The 17,190-nt window shown below is 49.7% G+C and overlaps 2 protein-coding genes across 2 annotated transcripts; both read left to right on the top strand.

Moving 5' to 3' along the window:
• The first annotated feature begins 1,358 nt into the window (after positions 1 to 1,358).
• Positions 1,359 to 2,897, top strand: LOC136102315 (inositol 1,4,5-trisphosphate receptor-interacting protein-like 1). Its single transcript, XM_065839294.1, has one exon. The coding sequence runs from the start codon at positions 1,359 to 1,361 to the stop codon at positions 2,895 to 2,897; it is 1,539 nt and encodes a 512-aa protein (XP_065695366.1).
• A 10,997-nt stretch (positions 2,898 to 13,894) lies between these two features.
• Positions 13,895 to 15,433, top strand: LOC136102526 (inositol 1,4,5-trisphosphate receptor-interacting protein-like 1). Its single transcript, XM_065839673.1, has one exon. It carries the CDS (start codon positions 13,895 to 13,897, stop codon positions 15,431 to 15,433), a length of 1,539 nt encoding a protein of 512 aa, XP_065695745.1.
• Positions 15,434 to 17,190: the final 1,757 nt, after the last annotated feature.

A 17,190-nucleotide genomic window follows, 5' to 3' on the forward strand; every position in this document is an offset into this window, starting at 1 on the left:
CTGTGGGCATTACAACATGGTCTAGAAGCTTCTCAGCTTCTCCGGGAACCCCCTTTGTTGAGGACCCTGTCAATTGACCAAGGGTCCCACCCCTCCTGCCCCCCTCTGCAAGGGGGAGGTGAAGTCACCCTGTCCCCAGGTGTGGGGAGGACAGGACTGTCAGCACCATCTGAGGTGTGTATGTGGACACAGGCACAGTGGGGCACAAAGGGGCACAGCAGGTGCTGAAGAACCATCAAGTATCCTACTGAAGTCTCCAGATCTCCTCAGGGGATGTGCAACTGCCACAAGGAAGCTGTGAACTGCAATGAGGTCACCTCTCAGCCTTCTCCAAGCTGAACGACCCAAGTGACCTCAGCCACTCCTCACCAGTCTTGCCCTCAAGGCCTTGCACCATCCTGGTCGCCCTCCTCTGGACACACTCTAAGACTTGGATGTCCTGCTTATCGTGTGGCGCCCAGAACCGCACACAGTGCTCCAGATGGGGCCGCACCAGCGCAGTGTGGAGCGGGACAATCTCCTCCCTCGCCCAGCTGGTGATGCCGTGCTTGGTGTGCCCCAGGACACGGTTGGCCCTTTGAGTTACCAGCAGACACTGGTGACTCATCTTCAACTTCCCATCAACCCAAATCCCCACATCTCTTTCTGTTTGGCTGCTCTCCAGCCTCCCGTAGACTCAATGATCTTAAGGCTCTTTTCCAACATAAATGATTCTATGACTGTCTGATTTAACTTGAAGCTTGTCTGGTGCAGAGTCAGAGGTTGGCCTAGATGGTCCTCGTGGGCCCCTTCCAACCACCGGATGTTCTATGATTATGAGATTGCCATGGGGAGGCAGAGGATAACAAACCCAGCGTGAAGCACCACGCAAGGGCCCGTGAAGAACATGAACTCTGGCCCAGCCTTCACCGGGACAGTGGGGCAGCTGTGAGTGGGCCGGACAGGCAGGGCCGGCAGGCGTTCCTGTGACATGCTCTGGCGCCTGTGACATCACAGGGGACGAGTCCCCACGGGGCAGTTATCAGGGGCGCCAGCAGCAGCACTGCCCCAGTCCAGACTGGGCCAGCGGTGAGTGCGCAGGTGGGGGGAGGCCGGGCTGGAAGGGACCAGGGCAGAAAGATGGCCCCCATGGGTGGGTTCTCACCCTGCATGGAGGGCACAGCTGCTTGCCGGAGCACCTTGGCCAGGGCACGGAGCCACCGCTGGGGCCGGGGCAGCCCTTGCTGCCTCCCAGCTGCCTCGGCCCCGCTCCTACCTGACCCCAGCTCCCTGCAGCCCCCGGCCCTGCTCCCTCCTGCCCAGCCCCCTCCCACCTGCCCAGCCCCACTGAGCCCCTTCTCTCCCTTCTCCCGCAGGCCATGGCTCTCTTGGACATTGTCTTCAGACTTTGGCAAATTCTTACCCTAAATGTGCAGTCGGTCGGCTATGAGCTGGATGAGGAGACACGTGAGCACATGGAGCAGCGTGCGGAGATACTGGACCGGGAGATGACTCGGCTGTGGCAGGAGGTAGAGGAGATGAACCAAAAGCAGACGAACCAGGAGCAGAGTGGCTTTGCTTGGCCATCGCTGCTCCTGTCTGCCTTGCAGCATTGGCAGTTCTGGACCATTGCTGGAGTCCTGTTCCAGCTCTTTGGGCTCTGCTGGTGGCTCAGGAAGTGGAGCCGTGAGCCAGAAAGGGAAGAGGAGAGCTCTGAAAGTGACATGGAGGAGGGGGAACATGAAGAAGAGAATGACGATGCAGATGAAGAACACGAAGAGAATGATGATGACAATGATCCGAGAATGTTTTTTGAGGAGCACATCCAGTGGCCAGTTCAGCACCTGGACAGAGATTACGAGACTGTGAGGAGTCTTACAGAAACCTTCATCCTTATCTACCAGCGTTTATTCTCAAATATCTGTTTGCCAGCGCTGGAAAAACCCATCGAGGTGGGCAGCGCTTTCGAAGGTTGGAGTCCCCGTGAGGAAGACATCACCTACCGGCTGCTTGTGCCCCTAAAGCCCCCCCGTGGACACATCTTCCACCTGGAGGCGGGCCCCGTGTGGCCGATGAGGAACTTTCGCATCCGTGTGGAGTTGGTGTGTACCTGTGAGATGGCGCAGCCGGCAGGATGGACACGTTGCTTACTCCACGAAGCTGAGCAAGAGCAGAGGAGGAATGACGACCCCAACATCCTAGACGACCTCTGCACTGACTCCTACCTAGATGTGCAGAAAATTGCTTACTATTTCCAGATGTTTGTGAGACGTTCCTGGAGGGCTCTGCCTGTTTCAGCTGCACACCGCCTAACAGTGCTGCCCTCCGACCGCTCCTGCAAATTCTGTGTGACACAACGCCGGGAGGAAAGGATTTTAATTGAGTTGCTTTTTGGGGTGCAAGAAGGTGGCTCTGACATCTTTGTGAGCAGCCAGTATACAGAGGCTGCCTACACCCCTAGCACGATGTGGCCAGAGAGCTACGCTGTGGCAGAGATGAAGTTCTTCAGGCATATTGCCAGCCAAGCACTGCCTGACACCTGCCACCTCAGATGCCTGCAGATCTGCGTCCGCTGCCTGCTGGGCAGAGACTTTTCCACCTACACACTGAAGACTGTTGTGATGCACGTGCTCACCACTATACCCCTGTCAGAGTGGGGCAGGAGGCATTTCTGGGAACGACTGAACAACATCCTGCAGTACCTGCAGAGCTGTCTGGAGAAGAAAGAACTGAAACACTTTTTTATCGGCAATGAGAACGTGCCTGGGGAGATCATCTTGCCCCTGGAATTGCGAATGGCTGCACCAGTGAACCTCTTCCAGCACCTGATGCAGAATCCTTACGCCTTTCAGCACGCACAGCTTGAGTTTGGGGAGCTGCGAAATCGGGTTGGTAGAATGGTTCTCTACGGATGCTGAAAGAGGTCTTCCTGCACAGAGCTGTGCTTGAGCAGGTCACAGATGCTGGCAGACGACCCTTTTTTCCAGGAGGAAAAAAGAGAGGAGAATGCAGGGCACGAAAAGCAAAGGGAACACCCAGCGCAGCAGCCCTCTGTGTAGAGTGACAGCGCTCCCCTCTCAATGGTCTCCCCAGCGCAGCAGCTGGTGATGACAAAGGGGATTTTCACCCTGCTTTCCACTCTCACTGCCAGGCCATGGTGGCGATTTTACATTGGCCCAGATAGTCTTGCTGGGAGCTCTGGCGGGGCAGGGACCAAGTGAGAGGCACCGCTCCATGTGCCTCTGTGTGTCCTCTGGGGTCTGGGGGACACTCTGCCCACCTCAGACACTCCCCAGGGAACCGGTGCCACAGAACCGAGCGCGCTGGACAAGGGGAACACGCTGATCAGTCCGCAGCGGGAACTGGTGCCGCACCTTTCCTGCCCAGCAAAAGCAAACGCTGGGGAGTGGGAAACAATGCAGCTGAAGAGGCCGTCACGAGGACGCTTGTGACAGGGACTCCGTTACCACCTGGACAGCAACTGCCCTCTCTCTTTGACAGTGTCCATTCCATTTCTTCTGGGAGCTTTGCCACGTGCAAAGTTGCCTGTAAGAGTTGTGTTTAAATAAATGTCATGTTGTGAGTGTTTGCATCACTTTTGTGGGGATCGTGGGCATAGGATGTTGACTGCTCAGCTGCCACAGAGTCAGGGAGCATTTTGCAGAAGAGCTGATGTGGTGGGCTGTGGTCTCTCTGATTCTGTAAATGAGGCTCCTCCTTGCGTCCATGCTTCTTCATCAGGACAATGGGAATAACTCATCAGCCTCCGGAAGGTGGTCCATCCAGTGCAGCAGATAGAGCAGAGGACACAAGAGCAGAGTGGCGTGGCCTTGGGAGCACTGTGCTTTTCTGCCTTGCAGCAGTGGCAGGTCCAGTCCTTCTCCTGGGAGGGAAGAGAGTGTACTATCAGCAAGTTTGCTGATGACACCAAGCTGTGAGGAGTGGCTGACAGACCAGAAAGCTGTGCTGCCATCCAGCAAGACCTGGACAGGCTGGAGAGTTGGGTGGGGAAAAATTTAATGAAATACAACAAGGGAAAGTGTAGAGTATTGCATTTGGGCAGGAACAACCCCGTGTTCCAGTATAAGTTGGGGAATGACCTACTGAAGAGCAGCATAGCGGAAAGGAACCTGGGGCTCCTGGTGGGCAGCAGGATGGAGTGGATGATCCTTTGAAGTCCCTTCCAATCCCTGACATTCTGTCATTCTGTGTGATTCCTGCTCTTTGGGCTCTGCTTGCCGCTAGAGGAAAGGAGCTGTGTGTATATCAGCATCAGTGAGGAGGAGAGATCCAGCAGCAACACAGCGCAGGAGGAGGAAGAGGAGGCTGGATGAGAGGCAGGAGGAAGAAGGAAGTGAATAAGATTGCTGTGATGTTAGTGATTTGGGCATGGTTTTTGAAAAGCACATGCAGTATCCAGTGTAGAACACGGCCAGCAAGTGCCAGGTGGCAGAGGAAGTGGTGTTGACTTCCTCCATATTTTCAGATTGCTCTTCTTCAATAGTTTCTTCCTCACACTGCAGCCAGTCACGGAGGCGGGCAGCAGTTTTTAAGGCTGGAATCCTCATGAGAACGATGCTGTCTACCCCCTGATTGTGCCCCTGCATCCTGCCCTTGGCCATGCCTTCCACCTCCATCTGGGCATCGTGGAGCAGGTGCTGGCAAGAGATCCCTGCAGCCACGTGGAGCTGCAGCATGCCTGGACGAGGGGACATCTGGTGGAGAACGTGCTGAGCATGTGCATATCCCTGAGGATGCACTGAGTAAATACCACCCTGTATCACCCTTCTTCCAGGTTATGGTGCTGCCCTTCTCCCACTAATGCAATCTTCAGCTAGCTGACTGCTTCAACAGGACTGTTTTCATTGTGTGGACAATCGGTGGGGAGAAAGGCAAGTCGGACATCTTCCTGAGCATTTGGTAGGCCAAAGCGGCTTCACTGACGCTTGCTTTCTCTCTGATAGGATTGTGCTTTTTCAAGTAGCATTTGGTCATCTCATGATATCATACTCATCCTTCATGGGTCCTTAGGATTTTAATCTATATCTTCTGGTTTTCAATTGTCTTTAGCAGGGATTGTACCATTTACAGTAAATAGAGCAAACAGTTGAAAGCTGCCTGCCTCTTTCTGTCTAGATATTTATCACACACAGTTTGGCTATATTCAGGTCATTGTATTTAGTTTCTTACTTACAATACATCTATTAATTATTAGTTAAATACAAGCTAAGCACTCCGCTTCTAGAAAATGTATTACTTAATCTTCTGTCTCCCTCTTGTCATGCAGAAGGATCTAAAACTTGAAAAATATGCCCTGTTTTTGCAGGTGGTCAGAAAGCATTTATCATGTCAATTGGTTAATGATGGGTACGTCTTTTGTAACTTAATCACCGAGTCCATTAGTTTAGCAACTTCTCTTCAGAATCAGAAGACCAGTTTGGAAGGGACCACACAGATCATCTGGTCCAACCTGGGGTTGGAAAGGGTGCAAGAGGACCACCTAGGCCAACCTCTGACTCTGCACAGTGCAAGCTTCAAGTTAAATCACACAATCATAGAATCACTAAAGGTGGGAAAGAGCCTTAGGATCATTGATTCTATGGGAGGCTGGAAAGCAGCCAAACAGAAAGAGATGTGGGGGTTTGGGTTGATGGGAAGTTGAAGATGAGTCAGCAGTGTGTCCTGGCAGCCCAAAGGGCCAACCGTGTCCTGGGGCACACCAAGCACGGCATCGCCAGCTGGGTGAGGGAGGAGATTGTCCCGCTCCACACTGCGCTGGTGCGGCCCCACCTGGAGCACTGTGTGCGGTTCTGGGCGCCACACGATAAGCAGGACATCCAACTCTTAGAGTGTGTCCAGAGGAGGGTGACCAGGATGGTGCAAGGCCTTGAGGGCAAGACTCGTAAGGAGCGGCTGAGCTCCCTTGGCTTGTTCTGCCTGGAGAAGGCTGAGAGGTGACCTCATTGCAGTTCACAGCTTCCTTGGGGCAGTTGCACATCCCCTGAGGAGACCTGGAGACTTCAGTAGGATACTTGATGGCTCTTCAGCACCTATTGTGCCTTTTTGTGCCCCACTGTGCCTGTGTCCACGTACACACCTAGGTTGGTGCTGGCAGTCATGTCCTCCCCACACCTGGGGGCAGGGTGACTTCACCTCCCCTGGCTGGGGGGGAAGGAGGGGTGGGACCCTTGATCGATTGACAGGGTCCTCAACAAAGGAGGTTCCCAGAGAAGCTACGAAACTTCTGGACCATGTTGTAATGACCACAGCCAGATCTCATCAGGCTATAAAATGGGGTTCCCACCAAAGAATGCCTTTGAGTGGCCTTCTTGGAGCAGCGGGTCTCTTAACTGGAGCTTTCCATTAGATTGCGACACTGTCTAGGGAGACCTCCCAGGATTGAGATAGCCTCACCTCCTCACTTGGGTGAGTGGTTGTTTTTCTCTGCTGGATATACCCTTGATCAAGTCCTTGCCTAACCCAGGCAAGTAAATATGTCTTCTGGGTACCCTTGAGTGGGAGGCATCTAGATTTGTTTCTGGTGAGTGTATGCATGCACACCATGGATCCTCATAATTCTATGTAGTCACACCCCAATAATCTCCTGTCACGGTCCATTCGGTGATGGACTCATGATGTGTTGGAACGATAAAGGACTCAGCACTCCGATTCAATGTGAATCACGCAAAAGCCATTTATCACAGAAACATGTCTCCTTATATACGCAACTATTCTCTAATCAAGAATCCACGCTCCAGGCATGGATTCGCTAAATGAACATCATGGGTAATCCACACGCTGGAGCCCCACTGGTGATAGGTCCGATGACTCATGCCATGCTGAGGTCCTGTTAATGAAGAAACGCCCCTCTTTCTCACAGCAGATTCTGTTCTCAGCTTCTCGAAGTGGCCTTGAGATTCCTTTGGGCCTGACTAATTCAACAACATAGCTCCTTCTAATGAAACCCCTCCACAATTCCCCCTTTTTGTTCTTGAACTAGTCAGACCCCTTAAACATCATGCTGAATCATCTTTGAAATACACTGCAACATAGGACACGTGATTAACAACATAATTACAATTACATATAATGTAGCTAAACCTTACTTAATAAGATTAAACAACTATCTGCTTATACTCAAATCTTCATATCATATGTAAAACCTTAATTCTACTTATGACAACCTTACCAACACACTATTTTAGAATAGTCAGACAACTTAATACAATATATTCTCTTAAATTCCTAAAAGATTTATAACTGCGCAGTTTATAGAGTAACGTACTTAATACCATCAGCATATGCTAATTATTGACTTAATATCTTAAAACTTATATTAACCTATTTATATGCTAATTATTGACTTAATATCTTAAAACTTATATTAACCTATTTAAAAGATCTATAGCTTAATCTTAATATCTCTTTTAAAACCTTACCAGTTGCTAAATTAGGTTACCATGGTAGAAATATCTTATACTTTTACCTTATCTATGCATAGATTATCTAATTGTAATATCACCCTTTTGGAACTCTTACTATCTGTTCAAATTAACATTCTCTATGGAAGGTACCTTATCTGTTTACTAATAAGCTTTTAGACCACTGGGTCTAGGAACATCCATAACACTGAATAAGAATTCATGGTTTACATTTGAGACAATTCTCACAACTTATCTCCCTCCTGTCCTTCTGCATCTGTCGAATCTTTGTTGTCTTTATTCAGCCATGGCTTGATCCATTTCGCAGGAATCCATTTTGATCCTTGGTCTGTAATGACACAAGCATAACCCTTTCCCCAAGTTATTAATTGGAAAGGACCCTCCCATTCACCAGTAACTCCATTGCGTATTTTGACTTGACATTGGTTTTCTCTAAGGTCTGTCAAGTGTCCTTTTAAGCTTGTTCTATGATGAATCATAGGTGGAATGTCGAACCCTTGCGGAAGGCGTAAAAAGTTCAAGACATATAATGCTTTGCTTAGTCTGTCATGTGGAGCAGTACAGTCAGTTCCCCCTTTTTGTTTGTCAAGTTGATGCTTGAGAGTTTGATTCATCCTTTCTACCAAGGCCTGACCAGCAGGAGAATTTGGTATCCCTGTAATATGCTTAACACCCCACAATTGAAAAAAGGTGGCAGTAGCTTTGGCGATATAACCAGGTGCGTTGTCTGTCTTGACCTGTGCAGGAACTCCCAAAGCTGCAAAAGCAGAACGTAAATGTCATTGCACATGTGAACTAGTTTCACCAGTCTGAGCAGTGGCCCATATGGCAAAAGAATATGTATCAATAGACATATGCACATACTTCAGCCTGCCAAATTCAGGGACATGTGTGACATCCATTTACCACAATTCCAAGGCTCCTAATCCTCTTGGATTGACTCCTGCACCCAGCCCTACTGAGATGCGCTGACAATCTGCACAACCTTTAAGAATATCTCGGGCTTCACTTTTGGACAATGAAAATTGCCACTGTAAGACCTGAACAGACTGATGGAGGAAACTATGAGAGCGCACTGCTTGCCCAAACCTATCTATTGGAGGTGGAACCCAGGCAGGAGATACAAGAAAATCAGCTCGGCGGTTTCCTTCAGCTAAATCGCCTTGAATTGTCAGATGACTACGGATATGTGTTATGAAGTATCGGTGTTGTCTCTCTTCGATCAACAACCATAATTGCTTGAACAAAGACATCAGTTGTGCATCTTGAACCTCTTTGAGCAATGATCTTTCAATGTGAGCTACCACACCTACCACATACAAAGAATCACAAACAATATTGACTGGACTATGAGCAAATCTGATAAACACTTCTATTACAGCCCTGAGTTCCAAATGCTGAGTTGATCCTTTCAGGCCAGTTAGTATCACATCGTGCCATTTTCCATCTGTTTTCCATGTAATTGCTGCTTTCTGCATTTTACCCCCTGCATCAGTGAACACTGTGGGCCCTTTAACAGGAAATTCTGAGGGAAGAGGGGCACCCTCCTCCATTGATCCCATATTCAAAACTGACATTAACTTGTGTGGAGGGGAAAATGTCTTAATTAAAGCCTGAGAATCTAATAATGCAATCTGAAAGGGTAAAGAGTTCTGCAAAGCCCACTGTAAATATTCTGAAACAAGAGGAACAATGATATATGCAGGCTCAGCCCCTGAAATTTCAACTATTCTCTGCCTACCTATCATTATAAGCTGAGCAAAGACCTCAACCCTGGTTGTAATGGTTCGTTTGAGTTGAAAAAGCAAAACCACCCACTCTAAGATCTTTAACGGCTCCTTACCAGTTGTCCATTGCATTATGAGAGCAAAAGGATAGTTAGTATTGTTTACAATTAGTAGTCCAATTACATAATCTGGGTTCCACCTATGACTGAAAGCTTTTACAAGTTTGGACATCATAATCTTTTTCAGAGCAGCTTCCGCCTCAGCAGTAAGCGTTCTAGGAGAGCTAATGTCCCTATCCCCTTTTAGCAGTTTTACAATTGGAGCTAAATCCTCATTAGTGATCCCACAAATGATCCGGACCCAATTCAGATCACCCACTACTTTCTGCACATCATTTGAGGATTGAAAGACAGGCCGACATACTATTTTCTGAGGTTTCACTGTGGACTGAGAAATTTCCCAACCAAGATATTTCCATGCTGGTTGAATTTGTACCTTTTCTGGAGCAATTTGTAATCCTCTATGCTGCAATGTATCAGATACTTCATTTATCAACCAATCAGTCGAAAAAGTTTCCCCAGCTATTAATATGTCATCCATGTAGTGGTAAATCACTAACTCAGGATGAGATTTTCTGATTGATTGCAAGGCCCAAGTTACATAAATCTGACACATAGTTGGGGAATTTTTCATTCCCTGTGGCAAAACTACCCATTAATACCTTTTCGCAGGTTCAGCCTTATTTACAGAATTTATGGAAAATGTAAAACCTTTACAGTCATCAGGATGCAAAGCAACGGTGAAAAAACAATCTTTCAAGTCAATTATTAAGATCTGCCAATTTTCTGGAATCATGGCAGGGGATGGTAATCCCAGCTGTAATGCTCCCATGTCTTCCATGGGATCATTAATTTTTTGAAGATCATGTAACAACCTCCATTTGTTTGATTTTTTCTGAATAGTAAACACAGGAGTATTCCAGGGACTTGTAGACAGCTCTAAATGCCCTTTTTCAAGCTGTTCCTGCACTAGCTCTTCGACATGGGCAAGTTTTTCTTTACTGAGCAGCCATTGATTTACCCATACTGGATCATCATTTTTCTACTGTAGTTTCAGTACTGGTCGCCCATCATCAATGGCCGCTTCTAGAAATGCTGTTGTTTTGTCACCAGAGTTGCTCCTAGTTGTCCTAACACATCTCATCCTAATAGAAAAACAGGGATAGACATCACATTCACGCAGTAAAGAACTAAATCACTCATGTTCTTCTGTATTATCACAAAATGCACATTTTGAGTCAACGGAATCTCATGATTTAACAGACTGTGAACTTATCGTACCATATAACAAAGACCTACCAAAATTGCAACATGCTTAAACAGATACCCACAAAGAAAACAGGTTAATAAGGAAAGTATCTTGTAGACTTTCACAAGTTTTCTGACCTGTGTGTTATCAGTTAAGTCTCTCTCAGCTTGTTGAAGTTCAAATCGCCCCGCCTGTAAAACTGTCTGAAAAGATTTAATGATTTCTTGTCTGAGTGCTTTCTTATGTTTTAAAACACCTCCCAATGCCGATTTTTTAGGAACACAACTGAAAACAATAATTCCTGACCCCATCTTGCAAGTAAAAACCTTGAGAAGAGGCGGGGGGGTGGAGGGGGTGAAGCACAGGGCTGCTTGCCGCCTGAGTGGGAAGAGCAGGCAGAAGGTTTTATGGCGCACTTAAAAACAACTAGTAAAACAATTAACTCACATTCCTGACAACCTGCTTGATTTTCAGAGAGACGGTACACAGGAACACATAATATGTACTGTAAAACTCGCAAATAACATGCTGATAGCAAACATTAGCATTCTCTACTGCTAATTTCAACACCAGTGCTTCGTTAATTTCTAAGTTTTCAACCTGCTTATTGATGGTCTCTTGAAGATGGTCAATAAATTGCATGTAATTCTCATTGGGACCCTGATTAATAGTTGCAAATGATTTGGCTGCTTTGTTGGTTTCAGGCACCTCTCTCATAGCTTGATATTGCTGACTGTTGGATTCACTCGCTAATAGCTGATCTGATCTTTCACACAGTTCTTTTGCTCAGTTCTTATCCGGCGACTCCTTCTGTTCTCTTGTAGGAGTTAGAAGGGTAGGAGGTGGTGAAGGCGGACACGAATCAGTAAAAGAATTGATATTACACTTATTTACGACTTTAGCATTCTCAACTTTCACCAGTCCTTTTGACAAATTATCTGACTCCAGTTCTTTGGACTTCTTGGTCTCTTTAGGGTTTTGTGATGGTACAGGAGGCCATCCACTCGGTAATTTTCCTCCCTCTGCCCCAGACTGCTGTATCATCGGGGGTGCCGAAGGCACAACAGGAGATGGAGCAGGAAGGGTATTGAAAAGACGAACTGGATGAGCTTCACAGTTATTTTTAGAGTTCTTATCAGGCTGCAACGCTGCAAAAATTCTGGTAACTGCAGCCCGTTCAGCCTTAAATTCTTTTAAGGTGGAAATTATAAACTTCCATGTAGTCGCTAATGATTTAGCTTCTTTATCTCCATCGTTAAGCTTATCCCATAATTTCTGCCCTATATCGTCCCAAAGTTCAATTTTAAAAGCTTTCTCAGCTTCTGTCGGGTAGCCATTAGTTCTACACCAAACCAACAGTCTACGTATGTTACTTTCTTCATATTTAAGTCCTCTCTAGAGAGAATATGCAGGAGGAGTTTAACAATAGCTTCTTCCTCTGAGGATATACTCTGCCCCATAACTTCACTCTTCCCTCCTCCTGCTCCCAGCCGCTCACCTTTTCTGGGGACTTCTTCAACAAAATTTATCTGCGGAACGTCCATACATCTCCGCCCGGCTCTCAGTCCAGCTGATCCGCCTCCGGCTGGGCCGCTCCAGGCTTTTCCCCGACATTAGCGAGACGCCGTTCGGAGTATCACGTCGGGGTCACCATTTGTTGGAACGATAAAGGACTCAGCACTCCGATTCAATGTGAATCACGCAAAAGCCATTTATTACAGAAACATGTCTCCTTATATACGCAACTATTCTCCACGCATGGATTCATTAAATGAACATCATGGGCAGTCCACACACTGGAGCCCCACCGATGATAGGTCCGACGACTCACGCCATACTGAGGTCCTTTTAATGAAGAAATGCCCCTCTTTCTCGCAGCAGATTCTATTCTCAGCTTCTCGAAGTGGCCTTGAGATTCCTTTGGGCCTGACTAATTCAACAACATAGCTCCTTCTAATGAAACCCCTCCACAATGATGGTTCATTTACCTTGATCTCGAAGTACAAAATTAAGGTAACCAAAACACCAAGGGCTTATAATTCAATCAAACAGTGTTACTTTATTATTTTGCCCATAAGCAGCACGCTTCTCAGCTTCTCCGGGAACCCCCTTTGTTGAGGACCCTGTCAATTGACCAAGGGTCCCACCCCTCCTGCCCCCCTCTGCAAGGGGGAGGTGAAGTCACCCTGTCCCCAGGTGTGGGGAGGACAGGACTGTCAGCACCATCTGAGGTGTGTACGTGGACACAGGCACAGTGGGGCACAAAGGGGCACAGCAGGTGCTGAAGAGTCATCAAGTGTCCTATTGGACTCTCCAGATCTCCTCAGGGGATGTGCAACTGCCCCAAGGAAGCTGTGAACTGCAATGAGGTCACCCCTCAGCCTTCTCTTCTCCAAGCTGAATGAGCCAAGTGACCTCAGTCGCTCCTCACAGGTCTTGCCCTCAAGGCCTTGCACCATCCTGGTCGCCCTCCTCTGGACACACTCTAAGAGTTGGATGTCCTGCTTATCGTGTGGCGCCCAGAACCGCACACAGTGCTCCAGGTGGGGCCGCACCAGCGCAGTGTGGAGCGGGACAATCTCCTCCCTCGCCCAGCTGGTGATGCCGTGCTTGGTGTGCCCCAGGACACGGTTGGCTCTTTGACTTACCAGCAGACACTGGTGACTCGTCTTCAACTTCCCATCAACCCAAACCCCCACATCTCTTTCTGTTTGGCTGCTCTCCAGCCTCCCGTAGACTCAATGATCTTAAGGCTCTTTTCCAACATAAATGATTCTATGACTGTCTGATTTAACTTGAAGCTTGCACTGTGCAGAGTCAGAGGTTGGCCTAGATGGTCCTCGTGGACCCCTTCCAACCACCGGATGTTCTATGATTATGAGATTGCCATGGGGAGGCAGAGGATAACAAACCCAGCGTGAAGCACCACGCAAGGGCCCATGAAGAACATGAACTCTGGCCCAGCCTTCACCGGGACAGCAGGGCAGCTGTGAGTGGGCCGGATGGGCAGGGCCGGCGGGCGTGTCTGTGACGTGCTCTGGCGCCTGTGACATCACAGGGGACGAGTCCCCACGGGGCGGTTATCAGGGGCGCCAGCAGCAGCGCTGCCCCAGTCCGGACTGGGCCAGCGGTGAGTGCGCAGGCGGGGGGAGGCTGGGCTGGAAGGGGCCGGGGCCGGGGCAGAAAGGCGGCACCCGGGGGTGGGTTCTCACCCTGCATGGAGGGCCCAGATGCTCGCAGGAGCACCTTGGCCAGGGCACGGAGCCACCGCTGGGGCCGAGGCAGCCCTTGCTCCCTCCCAGCTGCCTCGGCCCCGCTCCTACCTGACCCCAGCTCCCTGCAGCCCCCGGCTGGGAACACCCAGCGCATCAGCGCAGCACCAGCCCCCTCCCTCCTGCCCAGCCCCACTGAGCCCTTCTCTCCCTTCTCCTGCAGGCCATGGCTCTCTTGGACATTGTCTTCGGACTTTGGCAAATTCTTACCCTAAATGTGCAGTCGGTTGGCTATGAGCTGGATGTGGAGATGCGCGAGCGCATGGAGCAGCGTGCGGAGATGCTGAACCGGGAGATGACTCGGCTGTGGCAGGAGGTAGAGCAGATGAACCAGGAGCAGACGAACCAGGAGCAGAGTGGCTTTGCTTGGCCATCGCTGCTCCTGTCTGCCTTGCAGCATTGGCAGTTCTGGGTCATTGCTGGAGTCCTGGTCCAGCTCTTTGGGCTCTGCTGGTGGCTCAGGAAGTGGAGCCGTGAGCCAGAAAGGGAAGAGCAGAGCTCTGAAAGTGACATGGAGGAGGGGGTACATGAAGAAGAGAATGACGATGCAGATGAAGAAGAAGAAGAGAATGATGATGTATATGACGCGGGAAGGTTATTAGAGGAGAACGTAGACTGGCCAGTTCAGCACCTGGACAGAGATTACGAGACTGTGAGGAGTCTTACAGAAGCCTTCATCCTTATCTACCAGCATTTATTCTCTAATATCTGTTTGCCAGCGCTGGAAAAACCCATCGAGGTGGGCAGCGCTTTCGAAGGTTGGAGTCCCCGTGAGGAAGACATCACCTACCGGCTGCTTGTGCCCCTAAAGCCCCCCCGTGGACACGTCTTCCACCTGGAGCCGGGCCCCGTGTGGCCAATGAGGAACTTTCGCATCCGTGTGGAGTTGGTGTGTACCTGTGAGATGGAGCAGCCGGCAGGATGGCCACGTTGCTTCCTCCACGAAGCTGAGCAAGAGCAGAGGAGGAATGACGACCCCAACATCCTAGACGACCTCTGCACTGACTCCTACCTAGATGTGCAGAAAATTGCTTACTATTTCCAGATGTTTGTGAGACGTTCCTGGAGGGCTCTGCCTGTTTCAGCTGCACACCGCCTAACAGTGCTGCCCTCCGACCGCTCCTGCAAATTCTGTGTGACAAAAGGCCCGGAGGAAAGGATTTTAATTGAGTTGCTTTTTGGGGTGCAAGAAGATGGCTCTGACATCTTCGTGAGCAGCCAGTATACAGAGGCTGCCTACACCCCTAGCACGATGTGGCCAGAGAGCTATGCTGTAGCAGAGATGAAGTTCTTCAGGCATATTGCCAGCCAGGCACTGCCTGACACCTACCACCTCAGATGCCTGCAGATCTGCGTCCGCAGTCTGCTGGGCAGAGACTTTTCCACCTACACGCTGAAAACCATTGTAATGCACCTGCTCACCACTATACCCCTGTCAGAGTGGGGCAGGAGGCATTTCTGGGAACGACTGAACGACATCCTGAAGTACCTGCAGAGCTGCCTGAAGAAGAAAGAACTGAAACACTTTTTCATCGGCAATGAGAACGTGCCTGGGGAGATCATCTTGCCCCTGGAATTGCGAATGGCTGCACCAGTGAACCTCTTCCAACACCTGACGCAGAATCCTTACGCCTTTCAGCACGCAAAGCTTGAGTTTGGGGAGCTGCAAAATCGGGTTGGTAGATTGCTTCTCCATGGACGCTGAAAGAGGTCTTCCTGCACAGAGCTGTGCTTGCGCAGGTCACAGCTGCTGGCAGACAACCCTTTTTTCCAGGAGGAAAAAAGAGAGGAGAATGCAGGGCACGGAAAGGAAAGGGAACACCCAGCGCAGCAGCCCTCTGTGTAGAGTGACAGCGCTCCGCTCTCAATGGTCTCCCCAGCGCAGCAGCTGGTGATGACAAAGGGGATTTTCACCCTGCTTTCCACTCTCACTGCCAGGGCCGTGGTGGCGATTTTACATTGGCTCAGATAGTCTTGCTGGGAGCTCTGGCGGGGCAGGGACCAAGTGAGAGGCACCGCTCCATGTGCCTCTGTGTGTCCTCTGGGGTCTGGGGGACTCTCTGCCCACCCCAGACACTCCCCAGGGAACTGGTGCTGCAGAACCGAGCGCACTGGACAAGGGGAACACGCTGATCAGTCCGCAGCGGGAACTGGTGCCGCACCTTTCCTGCCCAGCAAAAGCACACGCTGTGGAGTGGGAAACAATGCAGCTGAAGAGGCCGTCATGAGGACGCTTGTGACAGGGACTCTGTTACCACCTGGACAGCAACTGCCCTCTCTCTTCGACAGTGTCCATGCCATTTCTTCTGGGAGCTTTGCCACGTGCAAAGTTGCCTGTAAGAGTTGTGTTTAAATAAACGTTATGTTGTGAGTGCTTGCATTACTTCTGTGGGGATCGTGGGCATAGGGTGCTGACTGCTCAGCTGCCACAGAGTCAGGGAGCATTTTGCAGAAGAGCTGATGTGGTGGGCTGTGGTCTCTCTGATTCTGTAAATGAGGCTCCTCCTTGCGTCCATGCTTCTTCATCAGGACAATGGGAATAGCTCATCAACCTCCGGAAGGTGGTCCATCCAGTGCAGCAGATAGAGCAGAGGACACAAGAGCAGAGTGGCGTGGCCTTGGGAGCACTGTGCTTTTCTGCCTTGCAGCAGTGGCAGGTCCAGTCCTTCTCCTGGGAGGGAAGAGAGTGTACTATCAGCAAGTTTGCTGATGACACCAAGCTGTGAGGAGTGGCTGACAGACCAGAAAGCTGTGCTGCCATCCAGCAAGACCTGGACAGGCTGGAGAGTTGGGTGGGGAAAAATTTAATGAAATACAACAAGGGAAAGTGTAGAGTATTGCATTTGGGCAGGAACAACCCCATGTTCCAGTATAAGTTGGGGAATGACCTACTGAAGAGCAGCATAACGGAAAGGGACCTGGGGCTCCTGGTGGGCAGCAGGATGGAGTGGATGATCCTTTGAGGTCCCTTCCAATCCCTGACATTCTGTCATTCTGTGTGATTCCTGCTCTTTGGGCTCTGCTTGCCGCTAGAGAAAAGGAGCTGTGTGTATATCAGCATCAGTGAGGAGGAGAGATCCAGCAGCAACACAGCGCAGGAGGAGGAAGAGGAGGCTGGATGAGAGGCAGGAGGAAGAAGGAAGTGAAGAAGATCGCTGTGATGTTAGTGATTTGGGCATGGTTTTTGAAAAGCACATTCAGTATCCAGTGTAGAACATGGTCAGCAAGTGCCAGGTGGCAGAGGAAGTGGTGTTGACTTCCTCCATATTTTCAGATTGCTCTTCTTCAATAGTTTCTTCCTCACACTGCAGCCAGTCACGGAGGCGGGCAGCAGTTTTTAAGGCTGGAATCCTCATGAGAACGATGCTGTCTACCCCCTGATTGTGCCCCTGCATCCTGCCCTTGGCCATGCCTTCCACCTCCATCTGGGCATCGTGGAGCAGGTGCTGGCAAGAGATCCCT

Source organism: Patagioenas fasciata, chromosome 5 (assembly GCF_037038585.1).
Source record: "Patagioenas fasciata isolate bPatFas1 chromosome 5, bPatFas1.hap1, whole genome shotgun sequence".
Lineage (NCBI taxonomy): Eukaryota > Metazoa > Chordata > Aves > Columbiformes > Columbidae > Patagioenas > Patagioenas fasciata.